At 39.2% G+C, this 18,544-nt stretch overlaps 4 protein-coding genes across 6 annotated transcripts in view; 2 read left to right on the top strand and 2 right to left on the bottom strand.

The window, feature by feature from the left end:
• Nucleotides 1–5,358, top strand: part of cracd (capping protein inhibiting regulator of actin dynamics) — a 24,247-nt gene extending 18,889 nt beyond the window's left edge. For both annotated transcript variants that reach the window (XM_055221165.1, XM_033965373.2), the window contains 4 exons: nt 42–1,434; nt 2,181–2,371; nt 2,706–2,868; nt 3,612–5,358. In XM_055221165.1, the coding sequence (XP_055077140.1) occupies nt 42–1,434; nt 2,181–2,371; nt 2,706–2,868; nt 3,612–3,772 (1,908 nt within the window). In that variant the 3' untranslated portion in view covers nt 3,773–5,358. The remainder of the gene's footprint in view (nt 1–41; nt 1,435–2,180; nt 2,372–2,705; nt 2,869–3,611) is intronic.
• aasdh (aminoadipate-semialdehyde dehydrogenase) lies at nt 5,279–12,395 on the bottom strand. 2 transcript variants are annotated; one of them, XM_033965704.2, is made up of 14 exons: nt 12,124–12,395; nt 11,513–11,633; nt 10,989–11,254; nt 10,733–10,925; nt 10,347–10,588; nt 10,040–10,140; nt 9,616–9,788; nt 8,924–9,188; nt 8,750–8,859; nt 7,683–8,331; nt 6,973–7,136; nt 6,547–6,672; nt 6,330–6,461; nt 5,279–6,009 (listed from the first exon to the last, which is right to left on the bottom strand). In XM_033965704.2, the coding sequence occupies exons 1-14, from the start codon at nt 12,351–12,353 to the stop codon at nt 5,623–5,625; spliced, it is 3,159 nt and encodes a 1,052-aa protein (XP_033821595.2). In that variant the 5' UTR covers nt 12,354–12,395; the 3' UTR covers nt 5,279–5,622. The 2 variants fall into 2 exon arrangements, with proteins under 2 accessions (XP_033821595.2, XP_055077141.1); XM_055221166.1 differs by having other exon boundaries at nt 5,545–6,009; nt 12,242–12,261.
• A 236-nt stretch (nt 12,396–12,631) lies between these two features.
• si:dkeyp-117h8.4 (uncharacterized protein LOC572032 homolog) lies at nt 12,632–15,251 on the top strand. The gene is made up of 7 exons (XM_055221224.1): nt 12,632–12,805; nt 12,892–12,958; nt 13,058–13,110; nt 13,192–13,225; nt 13,295–13,317; nt 13,407–13,467; nt 13,597–15,251. Exons 1-7 carry the CDS (start codon nt 12,728–12,730, stop codon nt 13,968–13,970), a joined length of 690 nt encoding a protein of 229 aa, XP_055077199.1. The 5' UTR covers nt 12,632–12,727; the 3' UTR covers nt 13,971–15,251.
• A 492-nt stretch (nt 15,252–15,743) lies between these two features.
• Nucleotides 15,744–17,344, bottom strand: ppat (phosphoribosyl pyrophosphate amidotransferase). Its single transcript, XM_055221225.1, has 6 exons — nt 17,272–17,344; nt 17,043–17,194; nt 16,852–16,989; nt 16,436–16,657; nt 16,016–16,136; nt 15,744–15,940 (listed from the first exon to the last, which is right to left on the bottom strand). Exons 2-6 carry the CDS (start codon nt 17,076–17,078, stop codon nt 15,771–15,773), a joined length of 687 nt encoding a protein of 228 aa, XP_055077200.1. The 5' UTR covers nt 17,079–17,194; nt 17,272–17,344; the 3' UTR covers nt 15,744–15,770.
• Nucleotides 17,345–18,544: the final 1,200 nt, after the last annotated feature.

The following is an 18,544-nucleotide window of genomic DNA, read 5'->3' on the forward strand; positions in this document are numbered from 1 at the left end:
GTTATATTTTGAAATAATTGTTTCCTTCTGTACTTTTAAAGGTAAATTTGACTCCTGTCACACCTGGATCTGCTCACCACCAGATCAGCACTGTGGCAGATCACAAAGAGAGCGCTAAATCCGCCTCCTCTGAAGACTCTTCTAATGCATCCCCCTCGACGTACATCCCGCACACTGCCATCTTAGTGACTGGTGCTCAGCTCTGTGGCCCCGCGGTTAACCTCGACCAGATCAAGGACACCGCATGTAAATCTCTACTGGGTTTGGAGGAGAAGAAGACGTCAGCAACTCCAACTAAAAACAAAACTTCGCCGGATCGCAAATCTGGCAAAACAAAATCCCTTAGCGAAGCCTCCTTTTCCACTGATCAACCTGGTTCGGATGTCCTGGCTGAGTGGGCAAGCATTCGATCAAAGATTTTCAAAGGGGTAGAAGATGGAAGCTACCCTGATCCAGAAATGACAAAATGCCAACCGCCTCCAGAGGAACAGCCTGCATTTTCCCACACGCACCTCAGAAAAACCATGTCCGCTAGCGCTAAGTTCTCAATCACTCCAGCAAAAAAAAAATTTGGAGATTCAAATAGGAACTCTGAGGTTTTTAGTCCAGAAGATGTAAGTGAAATGTCTTATGAACTTCCAGTGTCTCCAGCACCCAAACCGAAAAGTAAAAGTGTCCGCATTGTGGAGAGGGCATCGGATGAGTGCGTTTTTGCCAAAGACTTGCCATCTTTCCTTGTACCTGGGGTTAAACCTGAATCAGAAATGTTAAAAACTAGGACGTATAGTGAGAGTTATGAAAGTAAAGACTTAGAAGAAGAATTAAATCCGGATGGAGAGGATGCGCCATCTCCTTTTGGGATCAAGCTGAGGCGGACTAACTACTCTTTGCGTTTTCATAATGAACAATCCACAGAAAAGCGAAAGAAACGATATAGCGATGGGGATAGTTTTGATGGCGTTCCTTCACCTCTTACGCCCATAGAGCCAATTTCAGACGTTTCCTCCGTTTTTTCGGAAAGAGTCAGCCCTAAGTCACCGCAAAAGGAAGGTGCAGTCAGCAAGTATATCCACTCACCTAGGGCAAAACAAGCAAAGTCTCCGAGCCCCACCCTGCACGCTGAAAGTGAGAAAGTCATCTCTAAACCTCCAGTCTACCGCAGGCCAGCAACCTCCCCAAAACCAGCTGGGTCAGTACCAACGCCCCCACCCTCACCCCTGCCTAAAGTGCACCACGTGATGCACAGTCCCAGAGACGTGGTTGTAGAGTCACCCAGTCATGAACAGGTAGGAGGTAAAGGAGAGGAGACGCAGAGGAGCAGCCAAGGACACTCGCCAGGAGAGGAGGAGCCCAAGGAGAAAAAGTCCTTCTTCCCGTCTATTAACATCCCCTGGAGAGAGAAGAGCGACCGCAAAACAGAGCTTATCCGAAAAGGTCAGTTGTTTTAAGGACACTTTGAGGAGAGCAGTAAGATATTTGCATTATAGATGGATATTTTAAAAAATATACTCAAGTAAAGTGATTGTTACTTCAAAAAACTATTTAAATAACAAGTAATTTTAAGTTATGTAAGTAGTAATTTTAAGTAGTTATGAAAATAAAATAATGCCTACTTGGTGTCAAAATGTATGTGACAGATAAACAAAAAGTACAAAAATCTGTCTGATATCCTTCAACAATATGCAATGCAATAAGAATAAAACAATAACCCATGGTAAGGTAGAAGAAAACTTCATATATTTTTACTTTGGCACCAGTGGGTAGCTTTGTCAGTATGCCACTCCAAGATGATCACTATTATACGTCACTGCATTTTTCACATTTTTTCTTTGTGCACAAATTGCCTTAAGGTTTGACCTCTGGCATCTCTAGTACTTGCAAGTCTGTTCTTACACGACAACATAAACCATGAGTGAGTGAAGGACTGGCAACACAAGCGACTTTAGGTGTTACCTGTACAATTTGTGCAAGGAAACATTAAACATATTAAACTAAATGTGGTGAGAGTATAAAGCTTACAGTGTTTGAAATACATATTGGAAATGCAACATTTCTGGACAGTCTGTAATCTTAAAATCTTCATTTCCACATTTTAATGAATTAAGTTACATTGTAAGTTTCGTTTTGAGCTACTATGATCCTTCCTATTCTTTTACTCAACTTTGCATGTTTGTCGACAGAGAAACCGTCCCTCCAGAGCAGGCACTCTCTGGACAGTGCGAAGGTGCAGGAGAAGGAAGGCGCCCCCCTGTGGATCCACTTGGCACTGCAGAAACAGAAGGGTTTCAGGGAACAGCAGCAGAACCGTGAGGACCGCCGCAGCCAACGAGAGGCCAAGCTGGCTGAGAAACAGGCCAAGGACAGGGACAGTGTATGTACAAGTGTGGTGTGTATATGTGTTAGGGGTTTACTGTTGTCTGTTCAGCAATTTGGTCAACTGTGGTTGTTTTATTTCTATGTGCCATAGAAATACATTTGATGTGGATCTATAGAGTATGGTCTTTAGTATTGGTTTAGTTCTAGTTTAGCCCATGCTTACATCTTTTTATTCCTGACCTGATATTGTCCTAGACTCTTCTTTGTACTCGTCTAGGTTGGTTCAGCCCTAGTTCTGATTTAGTTTTGAAAATGATTTACTGATTATATTTTTTTTAGATAGTACTTAGTATTTTTAAAAATACTAAATGCACTTCCTGTTGCTGCAGCTCACATTACCGAGCCCCACAGACAGCAGAGGAAGTGGGAGCACAAGTCCGAGCTCAAAGCCTCAGACCCCTGAAGAGCCCAAGAGACCGGACTCTCTCCTGGGACGATTTGAGCGGCGCGAACAACTTAAAAAGGCCAACACCCTCCCCAGCTCTGTGACAGGTGACAAACACAGGACTTATTAACATTTAAATATATAACCTGTGCATCGTATCAAAAGATCTTGTTTCTCTTAAGCCTGAGGTGCCCAAACTTTTTTTATCGAGCCACATCTCAAAACATATTCGAAGCAGAGGGCCACAGACCAGTGATCACTGCAGTACAGTGCTTTATGCGCAGCTTTGTCAGAGCCGCTGTGTATTAATAAGGCTTGAAACATTCACTTTAGATCTGTATCACAATGCAATGTGATGTTTGAGGCTATAGTGGTAGAAATAGTTTAATTTGCTGTTAAAAGTGCTGCTCATGATCAATTGGGCCGGATCAGCAGGAGGCCTGAGGGCCAATAAAAACTGGTCTGAGGGCTGCATTTGGCCCCCGAGCCATAGTTTGGACACCCCTGTCTTAAGCTATCCATACATTAACAGTCAAATGCAATGGATGAATTTGGATCATTATAGCATCTTCGCTACACTATAGCGGAGATATTTTTATAATGTCACAAATCAGTGCATCTTTTTACCCCTCCCAAGCCTGGATAAATGAGAGGGGTTGCACTACGAAGTATCTCTGGCATAATGCCAAGTATGCACATGAGCAAGAGGCACATGGACTTCTATGGCAACACTAGAGAGGAAGTTTTTGTATGGCTATCTTTGTCCATTGTTCAGGAATACATTTTCACAGGTGCCTTGGTTGCTCCTTAATCCTTCGCTTCATATATGGTGTGGTTTGTCTCTCTGCAGTTGAGATTGCAGACTCTACACCGTCGCCTCCTGCTGTTAAGGACGTGTCCAAGCGATTCCCCTCTAGCGACTCAGCGCAGGTGTCCACCGAGCCAGCCTGGCTGGCTCTGGCCAAGAGGAAGGCCAAAGCCTGGAGCGACTGTCCACAGATAATCAAATAGAAACACACTTCTCTGATGTGGCTGAAAATTACTTTGGCTTCACCATCCATAACCTATACAGACCTGAGGAAAATAAGAGACCAATAGGTGCAATATAAAAACTACTTAAGTATAAAAAAATAAACACATATTTTTCTTTGCCACCAGTGGGTAGGCTGGCCAAATGTACTCTATAGAGTATTGTTACATCAAAATAATATTACAGTAAAGTAAATATTTGGCATTTTGTCTTGTATTTTAGCATGTGATAAGGCTGACATGGACTAAATGTACATTCTGGGACAGTTTATTTTTGGACTTAAGAACAACTTGGAGTCAATATTAGGTGTTGTACTTTGTAACCAGTGGGATTGTGTCAAAGAAAGGGAGAAAATAGCGGTCTCTTATTTTTCCATAAAGCTGTACTCCATTTCCAAATCTTCTGTACCATAACCCTTTGTCCACACTGGATGGTACCCTTATCTTGCTAAAGTGCGCTTCACATCACCTTACACTCTTATGTAGTATGTACTGCAGGCATGCGCACACATCACTTCATGTACAAAAAAGAAAGAGAGAAAATGTATGCTAAATCTGCCACATTCAGGGGACTTTTCCAAGCAGCCAATCCCAAACGTGGCTGGCCAATGCAATAGCCAACTTTTGTATTTAGTAGCCAACTGCGTCATCATGGATGTAAATAGATCACTTAACATAATAGGGACAATTCTGTATGAGAGGTTAATACATTACAGTGTTTATGAATGGTGTTTTAAGGGCTACAGTAATAATCTGAAATGAGAAGTGTTATTAGGCATCTCTCCAGCTGCCCAAGCCGGTATTATTTATGTAAAGCAATGGATTTGTCTGTGTTTTACCACTACTGTATCTTCTGAGCCTTTTCTCTTTTTTACTTAATGGAAAATAACTGTGTCCGTGATGACTGTGACAGTAACAATACACAAATCAGCCACAACATTATGCCCAAAGAATCAGCACCAGTGAACTTCAGAATTATACAAATTGGTAGAGTAGGTTGGTATATGGGGGTTCAACAGATACACTTACAAAGCTTAAAACTACCATAAAGGTCACTTTTTTTTTCTCATGCGCATGTCATAATGTTCTGGCTGATTGGTGATTTATAATGAGGTGGCCGCACCTGAACACAGCACTGAAGACCACAAGTGTTACCCGGGCATTGACCGCATTTCTCCTCACAGATGAATATGGACAACTTCCTGCTTGCTGTAACATAATCCTTGTAACTACCCCATTTCACACTTGTGTTTTGTAGAGCACCTCCTTCTGTAAATGTAATGAAACATTTCCTGAATGAAAAAAAACAACTCCCTACCTTTCCACTCAAAGACCTGTATGTTTGTAACTATGTTCTGTAACTTAAGTCAAAGGCACTACGAGCTTTGCGCAGAAGGAGGCGCAGCAGCTCAGTCACTCATCATTTTGTTTTTAACTTTAGTCGTGCACAATAGTGTAGTGTACGCAGTGTTAATGTAACAAAATGTTTGGTATAATTTGCACTTTTTTGTCCCACTTAGAGATATAAACAAGCAAATTCTTGAAGAAAGACAAAATGATATGAATAATGTAAATTAAACACTGATGTCGGTATTAAATTTGTAGGTCTTCATTATTTTCTGCTCATTACACAACTTATGAACAACACTAGGGCACAAAAGGAAAACTAAAGGGGTAAATTATAATTGTCTTTAAAATACATAAACTACTGAACAAGGTCCTCAAAAAGTGCCATTTTGATCTTCCACAACATTGAAATTAATTAACGCACTGCTCTTCAGCGCTTAGGGCAGTAATATAAATTATTTTTATTTAATGGATAATAAATACTTCTACGTTACCTCCAGTTTTAAACAATACACATAGTCATTACGGCAGCCAATAACCAATGAACCTTTATGTACAACCGGAGATGAAAACAACTCTCCTGGAAATGTATGCGATGCTCTCTTGAGTCCAGTTTTAACATCCAGGATCCAAACTGTCCCGTCTGTGGATGCCAAGCCCACCAGAGTCTCCCCTGACCTGAGAGCAGAGGCTCCAAACACAAAGGGGCTGGAGTAGACTCTACCTGATGTCTCAAATCTCCAAACCAGGGCACCATCCGAAATGTTTAAGCAGTACATATAACCATCGTGAGAGCCACACAGGACCTGGTGGAGGTCTGGGGTCAGGCATGGAGACGAGAAGACGGGCGCCTGGGTCAAAAACTGCCAGAGCTGCAAATAAGCATCACAATATCAATATACTTTTTATCATTTTAAAGTCAAGGCTGGTTTAGTGATTAACAAAAGAAATATTACTAAAGGAGTAGTAGTAGAGAACACAGTTTAGACAGTTTAAAGGAAGTGATCTTTATAGTGTGTGTTCAATAAAGTAATATTAAATTTACCATTTCATTGGATTTATTTACCTTATTATGAATAAAATATTCAGTTAATTCCAGATGATTTAGTAGCTGGAATTTAGTTAAATTGTAATTGTATGGAATCAAATCCCCTGTATTATACAGAATCAAATATAGTAAATCAAAAATTACCAGTTGTCCATTGAGGCTAAAACCGCAAATGTATCCATCAGCTGAACCAATTATAACATGCGTATCTGAGCTGACTGGAGACGAGAAAAAGGGCACATCTTTTGAGTAGGACCACAGCTCCTCTGCAGTGTCCTGGAATAAAGGAAAATGAAAAAAAATTAAAAAGCAAAGCACACTCAGATTAGTTTAATAAAGATGGAAGTTTATTTTTTCATACTATGTTTAGGCAAAGAAGACGACCTCCCAATGTGGCCACAAACAAGTGTCTGAGTGAGGGGTGAATGAATGGTGAGGAGAAAACCGCTCCTCCTCCACAGGGATGCTTCCATGCACAAAGATGATTCTTTAAAAATAATACAAAATTATTTTAAGGACCACTTCTCCATCGTAATGTTATTGGTTTTCCCATAATGTTCCATATTATGGCATTAAAGATATGTATAGATAAAACACCTGTAATTCAATAAATGCAAGATAGATAAATGCCTCTGTGACTCAGTTGTAAACTGTAAATGTGAAAAACAATAGGACTCAGTTCAACATTAAGCATGGGTCATATTCAGACTAAATAATATTCAATTTAAAGATATTACATGATGTTATTACCAAATTAAATTATTATAAAGATTATAGACAGGCTCACCTTTGGATCCAGAGCATAAACATGTCCATCATGTGACCCCACTAAAGCCAAACCAGTTTCAGCATCAACAGCAGGACAACATTTCACTGTGTCTCCAGTTTTAAAGACCCACTCAGTCTCTCCAGAGGACACATTCAAGAAATACACTCCACCATCATAGCAACCTAAAGAAAAAAATCGAAACACTTCATATAACAAACATTTCTGTGATCACAAAACTGCATGCTTCTTTCTGTCCCAAGTGTCCGCACAGAGACTGGTAAAGTGGCATTTCAATATTCTGAGCCTTCAACATGGAATAATTTACAAAAAGTCTTGAAATTACAAGAACTGACTTCAATAGTTCAGTTTAAATCTATGTTGAAAGGTTTGGAAATTAAGTCTATGATTTGTAATTGCTTTTAAGAATCCATTTTGTGATGTGTTGAAATGTCTGTGTGTAATGTAACACAATTGTGCTGCTGTCTTGGCCAGGACTCCCTTGAAAAAGAAATTAGTAATCTCAGTGGGACTTTCCTGGTTAAATAAAGGTTAAATTAAAAAAAAAAAAAAAAAAAAAAATTGGACGTTGTGACTGTTAGTAAAATGTAAAGCAAATGAAATGTAAAGTACTTTAAAGGTGACCTAAGTAACTTTTTTAGATTTGTTTGCTGATTGTGAGTCATCCTTTAAAAAAAATTGCAGCATTGTACCTTGACTTGAATACTGACCTACAATCACAAGAGTCCCACATGAAGACACTGTGGCTGAAGCTTCAATCCTGTCCCCGAGAACCCGTTCCCAAACCAGATTTCCGGAGTCCAAGTCCAGGGCTTGGATCCGGTGCGAATGAGAACCAATAAACACAGTGCTCGTGTCCATCTGCTGCACTAAAATAACAGGTGAGGCGTCTACACATCTTCCAGTGTCTGACAACCAATGCATTTTAAGTGATACAGTTTTAAATTCACCCATGTTATTCAATGTTACATCTTCAGTCGTCTGTAAATGTGCTGTAGATTTAGTATTAGACATCACAATTATCTGACTCCCTCTTTTTATAACTTTAAATATTTTTTCAGATGATGTGCGTTCTCGTTTTGCCATTACTTCATACAAGTTTTCCAAATGTCGTTTTGTTGCTTCTCGTTTGACATGTCCATTATTTTCAAGTGGTGATACTAATTTAACTTCAGAAATGTGGTGTAATAGGTCTTTGAAAGTGCCATCAAGTATGATTTCTAAAAGATTTAGAGAGGTAAGCCCAGTAATGGCAAGAAGATCCTCATGGAAAACTAATGCTTTAAGAGAGTCTCCTCCACTGAGCAGGAAGTTTGAGTCCTCATTTATGGGTACGTCTTTAGGAAGACCAAGGGAATTCTGTTGAACACACAAAACATGGGGTCGAGTTTTTTAGTGCAAAATTGAATTTTACATTTTACATCTGGACAAACTACTCTACCTCAAACTACTACCCACTGCATCAAACTATAGAGGGACAGAGGCGCTCATTCTCAAACAGGCTCCTACAGATCCGTTCCCACAGTGAATGATAAAGGATTACATTCACACTATATGCCATACAACTGTACAACTCACCCTTTATTTTTACACATACAGATCTATATATTTGTACATGCTATCTTTGCTGCTTTAAATATTTTGAATTATTGCATCCTTATTTTGCTGTGTTATTATATTGTAATTTGTGAGCTACTATGTGTAAGCAATTTCCCTTGTGGGTAAATTAAATTTGTCTAAGCCCAAGTCTAGTTTACTAAAATAAATGAATTATTACCTGCCATAAAGACTCCAGAGTTTGCTTTGTGAAATCTCTCTGTGAACTGCCCAGTAATCCACTTCGATGAGTTTGATAGGTCTTTATAAGTGCCTTCATGTCCACTTTCCCTGTTAGTACATAACAGTTAATAGGACTCAAATGCATATTGTTTCATACTGGATCAATACTAACCATGGGCGGTCAGTGGTATTTCAGGTACAATCACCACAGTGTCTGGTACACTAAAGTGAGCTAAGCTTTGGGATAACTCTTCTAGGATGATTCTACCCATGTCTCCAGCCCCTCCCTCCTGCTCCTCTTTCACTGTGGCATCACAGACAACGATAGGCGAAACTTTAGAGCCCTCTGATTTAGACATCACTATAAACGCAATCAGCCGATGGTTTTCATAAATGTCCACTGCACAGGCCTCCACCAGCGGTACCATTAATATGAGCTGAAACATAATCAAATTATAGTAACACGATAAGATAATATAGCAATGTTAATGAGTAAAATGTATGAAAAAAATGATGTTATAAGGATGAAGTTGGATTTCCCCTTTGTCTGCTGTTATCTTACTGCTAACAGCAGACTCTAATATACACTGTATTATGTTGTATTAGAAGAGAACTAATAAATACATTTATTTGTAATTACATACATTATATGTACCTTACATTTCACATCATATTTTGGCTAAGCCACACATTACCATTTGTTTACACAACTAGTATTTAGTTAGTAGTAATATCATTTAGAATCATGGTAGTTCAAAAGGTGTTGGATGATAATTCAACAACCAAAAAAATCTGTGGTCTGAACCTGCTGAGTGCGCGCTGTTGTTGTGTACATGTTCTTAGTTCCAATTTGAAGCCTCTCACCTGCTGCACCTCGTCCAAACTGAGGCGTTGTCCGTGCCGTTTGATCATTCGGTCTCTGCGTCCCAGGAAGTGCATCTGTCCATTTTTGAGCTTCACCCAGTCTCCAGTGGCTCTCATCGTCCCGGAGACCAATGTGTCCTCATCATCTAATAGACACACCCTGTGCTCTCCACCTGCACCAGGCATACACGTATGTATAGCAAAATTTAATATATATTTCTGTTAGGCCTGTAATGAAACTGAACTTGCAACACTGAAATTTACCATTGTTCGACAAATAAAGGTTCTCTTATCTTATCCAAACTATTGAATCAGCGCATGACTCAAAGTGAACATTATAAAATACACATTTTGTATGATATAATCAGAAATAAGAAGAGCCATCAATAGCGTCGTGCTGCTGGTGGTTAGCACTGTAGCCTACCTATGAACACTTGTCCGTCTCCCTCTTTGATAACCACTCCGTGTTCATCTCGGACTTCTACCTTAGTGCCTGACAACTGAACTCCAAGAGGTACAGGAGAACTGCAAAATTAAAAAACAAACAACTGGTTTAGATTTGTCAATACCACACTGATTTAGTAGTTAAGTTTTACTTAGACTCTGTACTCAAATTTGACTTTTCCATAAAGAAGATCAATATATTAGATTAATGTGACATTCAGTTATGTGCCATTGTCATTGTGTCTGTATAAAAACAAATGACAACATTTCTGAGGTAGGATACACACGTTTGACGTGACTGCAGCTCTCTCTCTGTGATCCTGTAGCAGCAGGCCCAGCAGGACACTTCGGTGATGCCGTAAATGTTATAAATGTCAGTTTTGTTGTCTTTGTGTTTCCAGTCTGCAAGCTGTTTTGGAGTAGGGCAGGACTCTCCCCCCAGAAGTAAAATACGCAGTGAGGAGCTAGCTGATAAAACATCCTCTTTCAGGATACTTGGACCAAAGCGAGAAAATAAAGAGGGAGTAGCCTGCAAAATATACATACCGACGTTATAGTGAGGTGTAGAAACTGTTAATGTATGGTCCTTTAAAAAACTTACATTCAGAATTATTTAAAACTATTTTATAACTTTTGGGACAGATAGAAGATAATGAATAGCTAGATTCTTAACCTGAAAAATTGTTGTCTTGTGAGACTTAAACAACAGCTGGGTCAATCGCTTGGGCATCCTCTTCAGAAGAGCTGGAACAATTAAAAGTTTTGCTCCTGAGGTTAATGCCATGAACATTTCCACCACAGACGGATCAAAAGTCAAAGGTGATGCAAGGAAAACCACATCCCCTTTTTCAATCTGAAACATTAAACTACAGTGATGGCCAAAATCAATGAATGGCTCACTCTAACAAAAATACACAGTTTAGACTTACCTTAAGTCACATATATTGGGGTGTATACATTTGTGTGGTACTTTCACAATCTTTGGAATTCCTGTTGTTCCAGATGTATGGAGCACATAGGCAAAAGTGTCCTTGAGCTCAGTAGCGCCATATTCTGTCTGACGTTTCATTCCTTCTGTTTGTTCATCTGCCTCAGCTTCATGTAGGGATTTCACTTTTACCACTGTGATGTTGAACTTGGGCAATGCAACACAAACAGCCAGACTTAACATTTCTCCAAGACTTTTCTGGAATATCTTAAAACACAACAATGCAAGACAAAAACTGATTATTGCACATACTCAAAATGAAAAGAAAGAACAAGTTCAATGAATCATATTACTGTTCTCTTATGAAATAGAAAGGCAATTCACTCAAATCAGCAAATGCATTTTGATACTTTTCAGTTTTCTTATATTTGTGATAAAACCCCAGTACAGCACATGTAAGAAGCCTACTTCAATTTAACCTCAATATTCTGTATGTTTGGTGTTAGATTTAAAGATGTACTTTACCTCTAGGAGCTGTGTCTGAACCATGCAGTATATGAGACCACAGCGTTCCATGACTCTGGAGGAGAGCAGACCAGGATCAGCCGGGTCCAGTGGAGCATAAGCAGCAGGTGTCTGCATGATCCTGCAAAAAACAAACAAACAATAGACTCAACCAGTTAACATCCCCGTTACAGTACAGCAATACTTGACAGTGACTGACTTGACTATCACCCCTATCTAAAATAAGGGATACACTTAAAATGTGTGTGTGTGTGTGTGTGTGTGTGTGGGGTGTGTGTATATATATATATATATATATATATATATATATATATATATAAAATGTGTGTGTGAAAATATTGTTGGAATTTCCACGTTGTAAATCTTTTACTTTTTATTACTTCTACAGGTCAATTAAAAGTAAACAGAAGACTCAGACAGTTATGCCAATACATTCAACTATCTAATTCATGAATGAATTGGCATACAAGTACACATGAAGCTGCACGTCTGTCACGTTGCTTCATAACAAACATGAAGCTGCGGTGCTCCTTGGTTGAAAGTGGACAAATGAAACATTGTTGAGAACTACAACATCTGGAACTTATGTTCACTCCGATTTTTAAACTGACCCCAAAATCCAGACGGGCAATAGCAAGTGCTCGTGACAGTACAGGCCAATTACGCCTTTATTGGGAAGACTCTCCCGCAGGATGTTGCACAGTTCAGCGGAGAGCGCGCGCAGGTGACCGTAGCTCAGAGACTCAGGTCTCCCCGTGCCGTCGTCAAATATCACCGCGGTCTGCTCGCTGAAGCAGGACGAAGTCTTGTCAAACATATCGTTTAGTGTCTGACACTCCATGCTCTCTACTGCACTTTAATCCTAGATCTGCCGTTGTCGACTAATTATGACGTAAGCACGAGACACTCTTCTGAGGTTATTAATTCATTGGAAATAAGCCTAAAATGAATAAAGACAATTTTAAATGTTTGTATTTGGTGTCTATTTCGTTTGTTTCGTCTGTCTTTCATGTTATATGTCTTCTTAAAAATAATTATCCGAGTATCCTGCAGATTTTCCCAGATGCACTGAACGTCGCGTAATTTTGCCCAATCAACGTTCACTGTGCAGCAGTTTAGGGCTTTTCAAATCCGACGCGCCCTTTTTCCTCATTTAGGTTTTATTTTTTAGTTTACAGTTCACCACTTGGAAGAATTTGTCAGTGATCTATAGCCATGGACGAAGCCGTTAAACATCAACTACAGGAAAATGGCAGACGCTACCAACGATCCCTGGAAAGAATCGCTGAAAAGGTGCGAAGTTACGTGCTAAATTGCTAACATTAACATCTTTATTTCCAAGTAGAATGATTTTAACAAACGCGTATCTTATTTTATAGTATTCCAAGATTCAACAATATGGAGACGATGCAATAGAAGTGGACTTCAACAATACCCATATAGAAAGTACGCAAAACAAAAATACAATGGCCTAGTCATTTATAGGCTATTAGGGGTAGTAATCTTACCTGTAGTAATCCGTGTTTATCTTATTTGCTTTACTAGCGTTACAGCATTATATGACACTGTCAAAGAAGAATGTCGACACATTTTCTAAGGTTTGGTTTCATTCAGTACCTATACGTGGACAAATGCACATACAGAAATGTTTTTCTTTTTTAATGTTATCATTTCTTCAGGGATTTGCTGATTTAAAAGAGAAATCGCTATCATGTAAGTGTTTTCATAGGAATAAAGTCAGACAAATGTACCAAATGTATTTATTTATTTTTCCTTCTCCAGTGCAAAACAGCAGAGAATCCCAGGTATAAACATTTATTTCAGCTCAAGTTTGAATTTGACTTACTTTTGTATAATTATGATGACCATTGTCCTTGTGTCTACATTCTAATAGGTGGATTACACATATAAGGAGAGAACCGACTGCTTTGAAACCATCTGCTTATCAGACGATGGTAATAATATGATTATTTAAACCATTAGTGAACCAAATGTATAGATACTATATGTAATAAGATATATTTAACTTTAACCATGGTTAACTTGAGACTAATTAATATTTTATCCTTTTAAAACATTTCCAGACATAGAAAATGAAGCCACAAATCATACTGTGAACCCCCTTGATGAAAGTCTCAGAAACTACACAGTCATGTCTGACCAACCAGAAGATCAAGATGAACAGTTGGAAATGTCTCTCCGGAGTCAGGGCAGCTCTTTGGTAGACCTCTACCCAAACATGATCAGTCAAATCGGGGAGGCCTGGCGACGACAACACGTCTCTAATGTGGCTGACTCGGTGGTGAGGAGGTACCGTAGATGGCATAAATCAAACAGGACACCACTCACCAACTCTTTCCACATTCCACAAAGACCTAAGAATCAAAGACGAAGGGACATTTTCAACAAGCAACACCATAATCCCAAAAGCCCTGTAAAACCCTTTCCTCTACAATAATTAAAGCTGGTTCACCGTCTCCTGTTAAGACGGCAACTAATGGGCAGAAATCGCAGTACTATTGCTCTCTTATGAAACGAAAAGAGGTGCCTGCCACTCCAATCGTCATGGAATCGTCTGCTTTCAGTGAACAGCATGGAAGAGAGCTTAACAAAACCTTTACTGTGTATGAGCCATCTTTGAGCTACTCCACTTACACCTCTAGTCCCTCAAGCTCTTACTATCTCCCAAATAGGCTATCCCAGGATATCTCCTTTAGGATGAAGGAATCTTGTGTGTCTCCATGTCACATGCAAGGTAACTGCTCTGGGTATGCAGCAGAAAACTCACTGTTCAAAGAGAGGCATGAAACATATTCATCTCCTGTCAGACAAAGCCCTCACAAATCCAGGTTAGCAAGCAGGAACACCTTCAGTGAACAGATTGACATCTATGGATCCCCTGTGAGAAAAAGTCCTTTCAAGTTACACACCAGCAGGGAAAGTCCTCGGCAATCACCTTATGCTCATGTTGCAAGCCCTAAATCATCATATATGAAGCAAAGTATCTCCCGAGAGGAGAGGAGTAGATTCAATTCAGCATCTAACTGTGTCTCATCTATGTCACCAAAGATTACATTATCCAGGAGGAATCTTGATTATTCAGATTTGCGGCTCTCCACTCAGCTGGCTTCACCTCAAATGGGCACATCAGGAAGACAACACCATGGACTTCGCCGCTGCCTTTCTTTTGATTCCTCTTCTCTGACATTGAACCGTGAGCCTTATACTACGAAGGACCTTGACAATGACTTCACAAAACTGTACCACAAACTCGTCTGCCTGAACAAGTCTATGCACTTGCAAGGCCATCCCTGCCGATTTTGTGTGAAGAACTCAGAAACCAGCAGGGGGCACTCTGTTAACAATTTGGCAGCGCTTGCTTTGTCACCACATCGTCCACTTCTGAGAAAACGCCATAGGGATTTGGACAGTTATCCCCAATCCAAGCGCTTCAAGGATGGCCTCTAATAAGTGGGTCAAAAACCTGTTGTGTGTTTTTTTTTTTTTTGCTTCACTAAAGTTCAACTGGGGAAGCAAATAATCAGAAGAAACTTTTTTTTTTGTTAAAGTTTATGTTAACAATGATTACAACGTAAACATTTTAAGAAACTAAATGCAAGTTCTACAAATGCAGGTTCTACTAATAGTCAAATGATACAGCCTGTTTGGCTTGTTTGATAAACATGTTTTGTTAACATCTACAGACAGATGCCATAATAAAAGTACACTTCAAACCTTTTGTCAGCATTACATTTTATTTTTTTCATTTACTATCCTCTAAGGTTTTACATTAGGTTCAAAAAATAATTTGAGGAAACAAAGTATAGGCTCTTAAATTATTTTTAGATCTAGTCTTGTGCGTGTTTCTAATGGCTCATTATATAAAGAACATGTAAAGTAAAATACACAAGCAGGCTTCAGTTACAAACAGTGTATGTAAATATGCAGATAAATTTAAACAACTGAATGTCAACCAAAAATTAGGTCTGCACAAACTGCTGACCAAATTGCAGTAGATGGAAAGACAATTGCATAATAAATGGTACAATCCAACTCAGTATTTTACAACCTGAAACTTGCCTCTGGAGTAATGCTTCTTTAGACTCTTAGAACATATTGATTTTGACAACATTTACCATTATGCAAATTTTGCAATAGTCAACACAGCTTCTTTTGCACTTATTGTACAGCCCCAAAAGCAACTCAAGTTTATATTTTTGTTTTGGTCAATTTTTATTGAAATGCCTTTTTTACGTTACTACCACTCCAACTCCACTGGATATTTCCCAGTGAGGCAAGCAGTGCAGTGGCCCACTCTACTACTGGATTTATTGTTACTGATCATTTCATCTTTGTCTTTGGAGGAAATTCCCCCCTGCACAGCCAAAATCAGACCCTCCACTGTCAAATACTGAACGCTGTCAGCACCTGGACAAAAAAGGGGAGGAAAGACTTTAATTTCGACCTGCTAAATATGACACTGATTTAATATAGTCAACATACCAATATATCCAGCAATGTCCTGAAACTCTGGCTTGTTGGCAATCAGCTCTTCTTTGGTGGGTATATTGATGCCCATGTAACAAGGGTACCTGATTGGTGGAGAGGCTACTCTGATGTGGACCTGCATAATAAAAAATAAACCAACATGTCGTATTTAGTAGTGTATTGAGAGGGGATTCTGGACTTTCTGGTTTGTAAATAGGACACATACAGGTGGTTGATGGTACCCGCTGGTTGTTACATATCAAATCCTGCATTATATTTTTACTTTTTTCCCCAGGTATACAAATTTTATATTGACGATGCCATTTGCATCTGGTTTAATTTTGATTTAGTCATGGAATCAAGTATAATATTGTATAGTTTCCATTTGAGGTTAACACATCCCAATTGCTTTTTTTACTTGAGATGAAATCTTACCTCTGTTGCACCAGCCTCCTTTAACAGTTTTATAATGGGTGAGATGGTGTTCCCTCTGACTATGGAGTCATCAATGAGCACAACCCGTTTTCCAGCAAAGTTATCGGTCAGTGCTCCAAACTTTTTGGCCACTCCTAGCTGCCTCAATCTGGTGTTTGGTTGAATAAATGTCCTGCCAACATAACGGTTCTTGCACAAAACCTCTATGTACGGCAACCCAGACTGGAGGAAAAACAGAAATGTAATTTGAGTAGATACAACTGGATATTGTTGTACATTAATACTTCTAATATTGTTACATTAGATTTTGCTATAGATTTGCAAAACTAGATTATTAAAACATATAAATGGGTTATAAATTAGGCTCAATCAACAACTTTTACATTTAACTAGTATGACGTGTGAGGAGGACCCACCTGTTGTGCATATCCCAGGGCAGCAGGGGTGGCAGATTCAGGGACAGTGCTGACCACATCTGCATTTGTGGGGGCTTCAATGGCCAACTGCCGACCACAGCGCTGCCTGACAGTATACACCATCTGATCTAAAGAAAACTAAAACATTTTAATTTATTACAACAAATGGGGGATAAAATTACAAATCTTACCCTCAAATATTGAGTCTGGTCTGGCGAAGTAAACATATTCAAATATACAAAATGCTGGGAGGTCTCCTTCTGGACGAGGGACAATGCTCAGAGACTTGACTCCATGTTTTGAGATTTGTACGATTTCCCCTGGCAACACTTCTCTGTAATACCTGATAATGACAGGAGCATAGAATTGTTACACATAATAGAACATGAAATTATTTTTCACATTACGCCCAAAACTGACCTGGCACCGATGGACTGAAAGCTGCAAGACTCTGAAGATACCACCCATCCCTCAGTGTCGTCCTCCTCTACTCCTAAAGGTCAAACAAAGGGGAATAATGATTCTCCAACCCAAAACTGGCCTCTGTCGAAACGCTCAAAGGTCAAGTTACAGTTCAACGCAACTCTGATAACCTGTTCTTTGTAAAGAGCCATTCTTTATCAGTCATTCCTTATTTGTGTTTTTTTAAAACGCTTATATATCTTGTAGTGGCTGTGATGCAATCTCCATCTGCCTCACATTGCTTTACCTGAACTGTGAAGTTTCGAAACGGGGACCACTCGCCCGATGCAAAGGGGCCGATTCCCATACGGGTCTCTCACAGCGTAGATAACGTCTTTGAACATCATCAACAGTGAGTAGGATGTAGGAGTTTCCGTCATAAGGTTTTTAATTCTACAAAGCAAAAAATACAAAAACATTAAAAAATGCTGTTTACCTAAATCCTACAACTAGTCATGTACTGCCACCTAAATGTCCTCCAGTGGTTAGTTTAAGCTTAACTAGCGTTGTAAACCTTAGCACCTTGCTATTTATTATGTTTGTGTATATAGAACAAGTCAAATCACCACCTTCTCTATAAATATTTTTGTATTCTATAAGTGTTTGGAGAATTAAAAAGAGAGCTTGACTAACAATGCAGGGTGTTTTCACATTTAGTGCACTCATGCACATGATTCTTTGATGAAGGAGCTGCATTATAAGCACTATGTCTTACCCTCAGCTGTAATATTTGATGTATTACCCCACTGACCTTGCGACCCAATCTGGGTTGTTCAGCTCCTCCATGGGTGGAGTGAGGGCCAGCAGCTGTGTGATCAGCTCACTATCCGAACTGGTGGAGAGGCCTACACCGTGACGCATCACCTGAAAGATGATTATTTGGTATTCTTTGACTTCAAGGCTGCATTTATGCTTGTATTTTTATGATTCTGAAAATTTTTATAGACAAAAATTAGTCTTCATTTTTATAAATCTCTCATCAAATAAATGATAAATCTATCATTAAATTAATCATCTAATAGTGAAACAGTAGTGTTTAAAGTAATTTGTGCACAATTTCACAGTACAATGAGAATTACAGCCATAGATCATAGTTTTATTTTGTACATAAATCAAATTTTATCTGTAACAAATGGTATCTGTTGCACAGTATCTAAACCCATTCTATTTTTAGTGTTCACCTTCTTCCTGAGTGCCTGTGCATTCACCAGCTCTCCATTGTGAGCCACTG

This window comes from Periophthalmus magnuspinnatus, chromosome 4 (assembly GCF_009829125.3).
Source record: "Periophthalmus magnuspinnatus isolate fPerMag1 chromosome 4, fPerMag1.2.pri, whole genome shotgun sequence".
Classification (NCBI taxonomy): domain Eukaryota; kingdom Metazoa; phylum Chordata; class Actinopteri; order Gobiiformes; family Gobiidae; genus Periophthalmus; species Periophthalmus magnuspinnatus.

Excerpts from the sequence above, each read along its gene's own strand:
- aasdh (XM_033965704.2), bottom strand. The coding sequence starts at position 12,353 with ATGGAGTGTCAGACACTAAACGATATGTTTGACAAGACTTCGTCCTGC. Across the intron at positions 11,255-11,512 it reads TTCAGACACAGCTCCTAGAG|ATATTCCAGAAAAGTCTTGG; the intron begins GTAAAGTACATC and ends TTGTGTTTTAAG. Across the intron at positions 9,189-9,615 it reads GTTTGGACGAGGTGCAGCAG|CTCATATTAATGGTACCGCT; the intron begins GTGAGAGGCTTC and ends ATTATGTTTCAG.
- si:dkeyp-117h8.4 (XM_055221224.1), top strand. The coding sequence starts at position 12,728 with ATGGACGAAGCCGTTAAACATCAACTACAGGAAAATGGCAGACGCTAC. Across the intron at positions 12,959-13,057 it reads CAACAATACCCATATAGAAA|CGTTACAGCATTATATGACA; the intron begins GTACGCAAAACA and ends TTGCTTTACTAG. Across the intron at positions 13,468-13,596 it reads CATCTGCTTATCAGACGATG|ACATAGAAAATGAAGCCACA; the intron begins GTAATAATATGA and ends AAACATTTCCAG.
- ppat (XM_055221225.1), bottom strand. The coding sequence starts at position 17,078 with ATGTTTACTTCGCCAGACCAGACTCAATATTTGAGG. Across the intron at positions 16,990-17,042 it reads ACCAGACTCAATATTTGAGG|TTTTCTTTAGATCAGATGGT; the intron begins GTAAGATTTGTA and ends AAAATGTTTTAG. Across the intron at positions 15,941-16,015 it reads GGACATTGCTGGATATATTG|GTGCTGACAGCGTTCAGTAT; the intron begins GTATGTTGACTA and ends TTTTTTGTCCAG.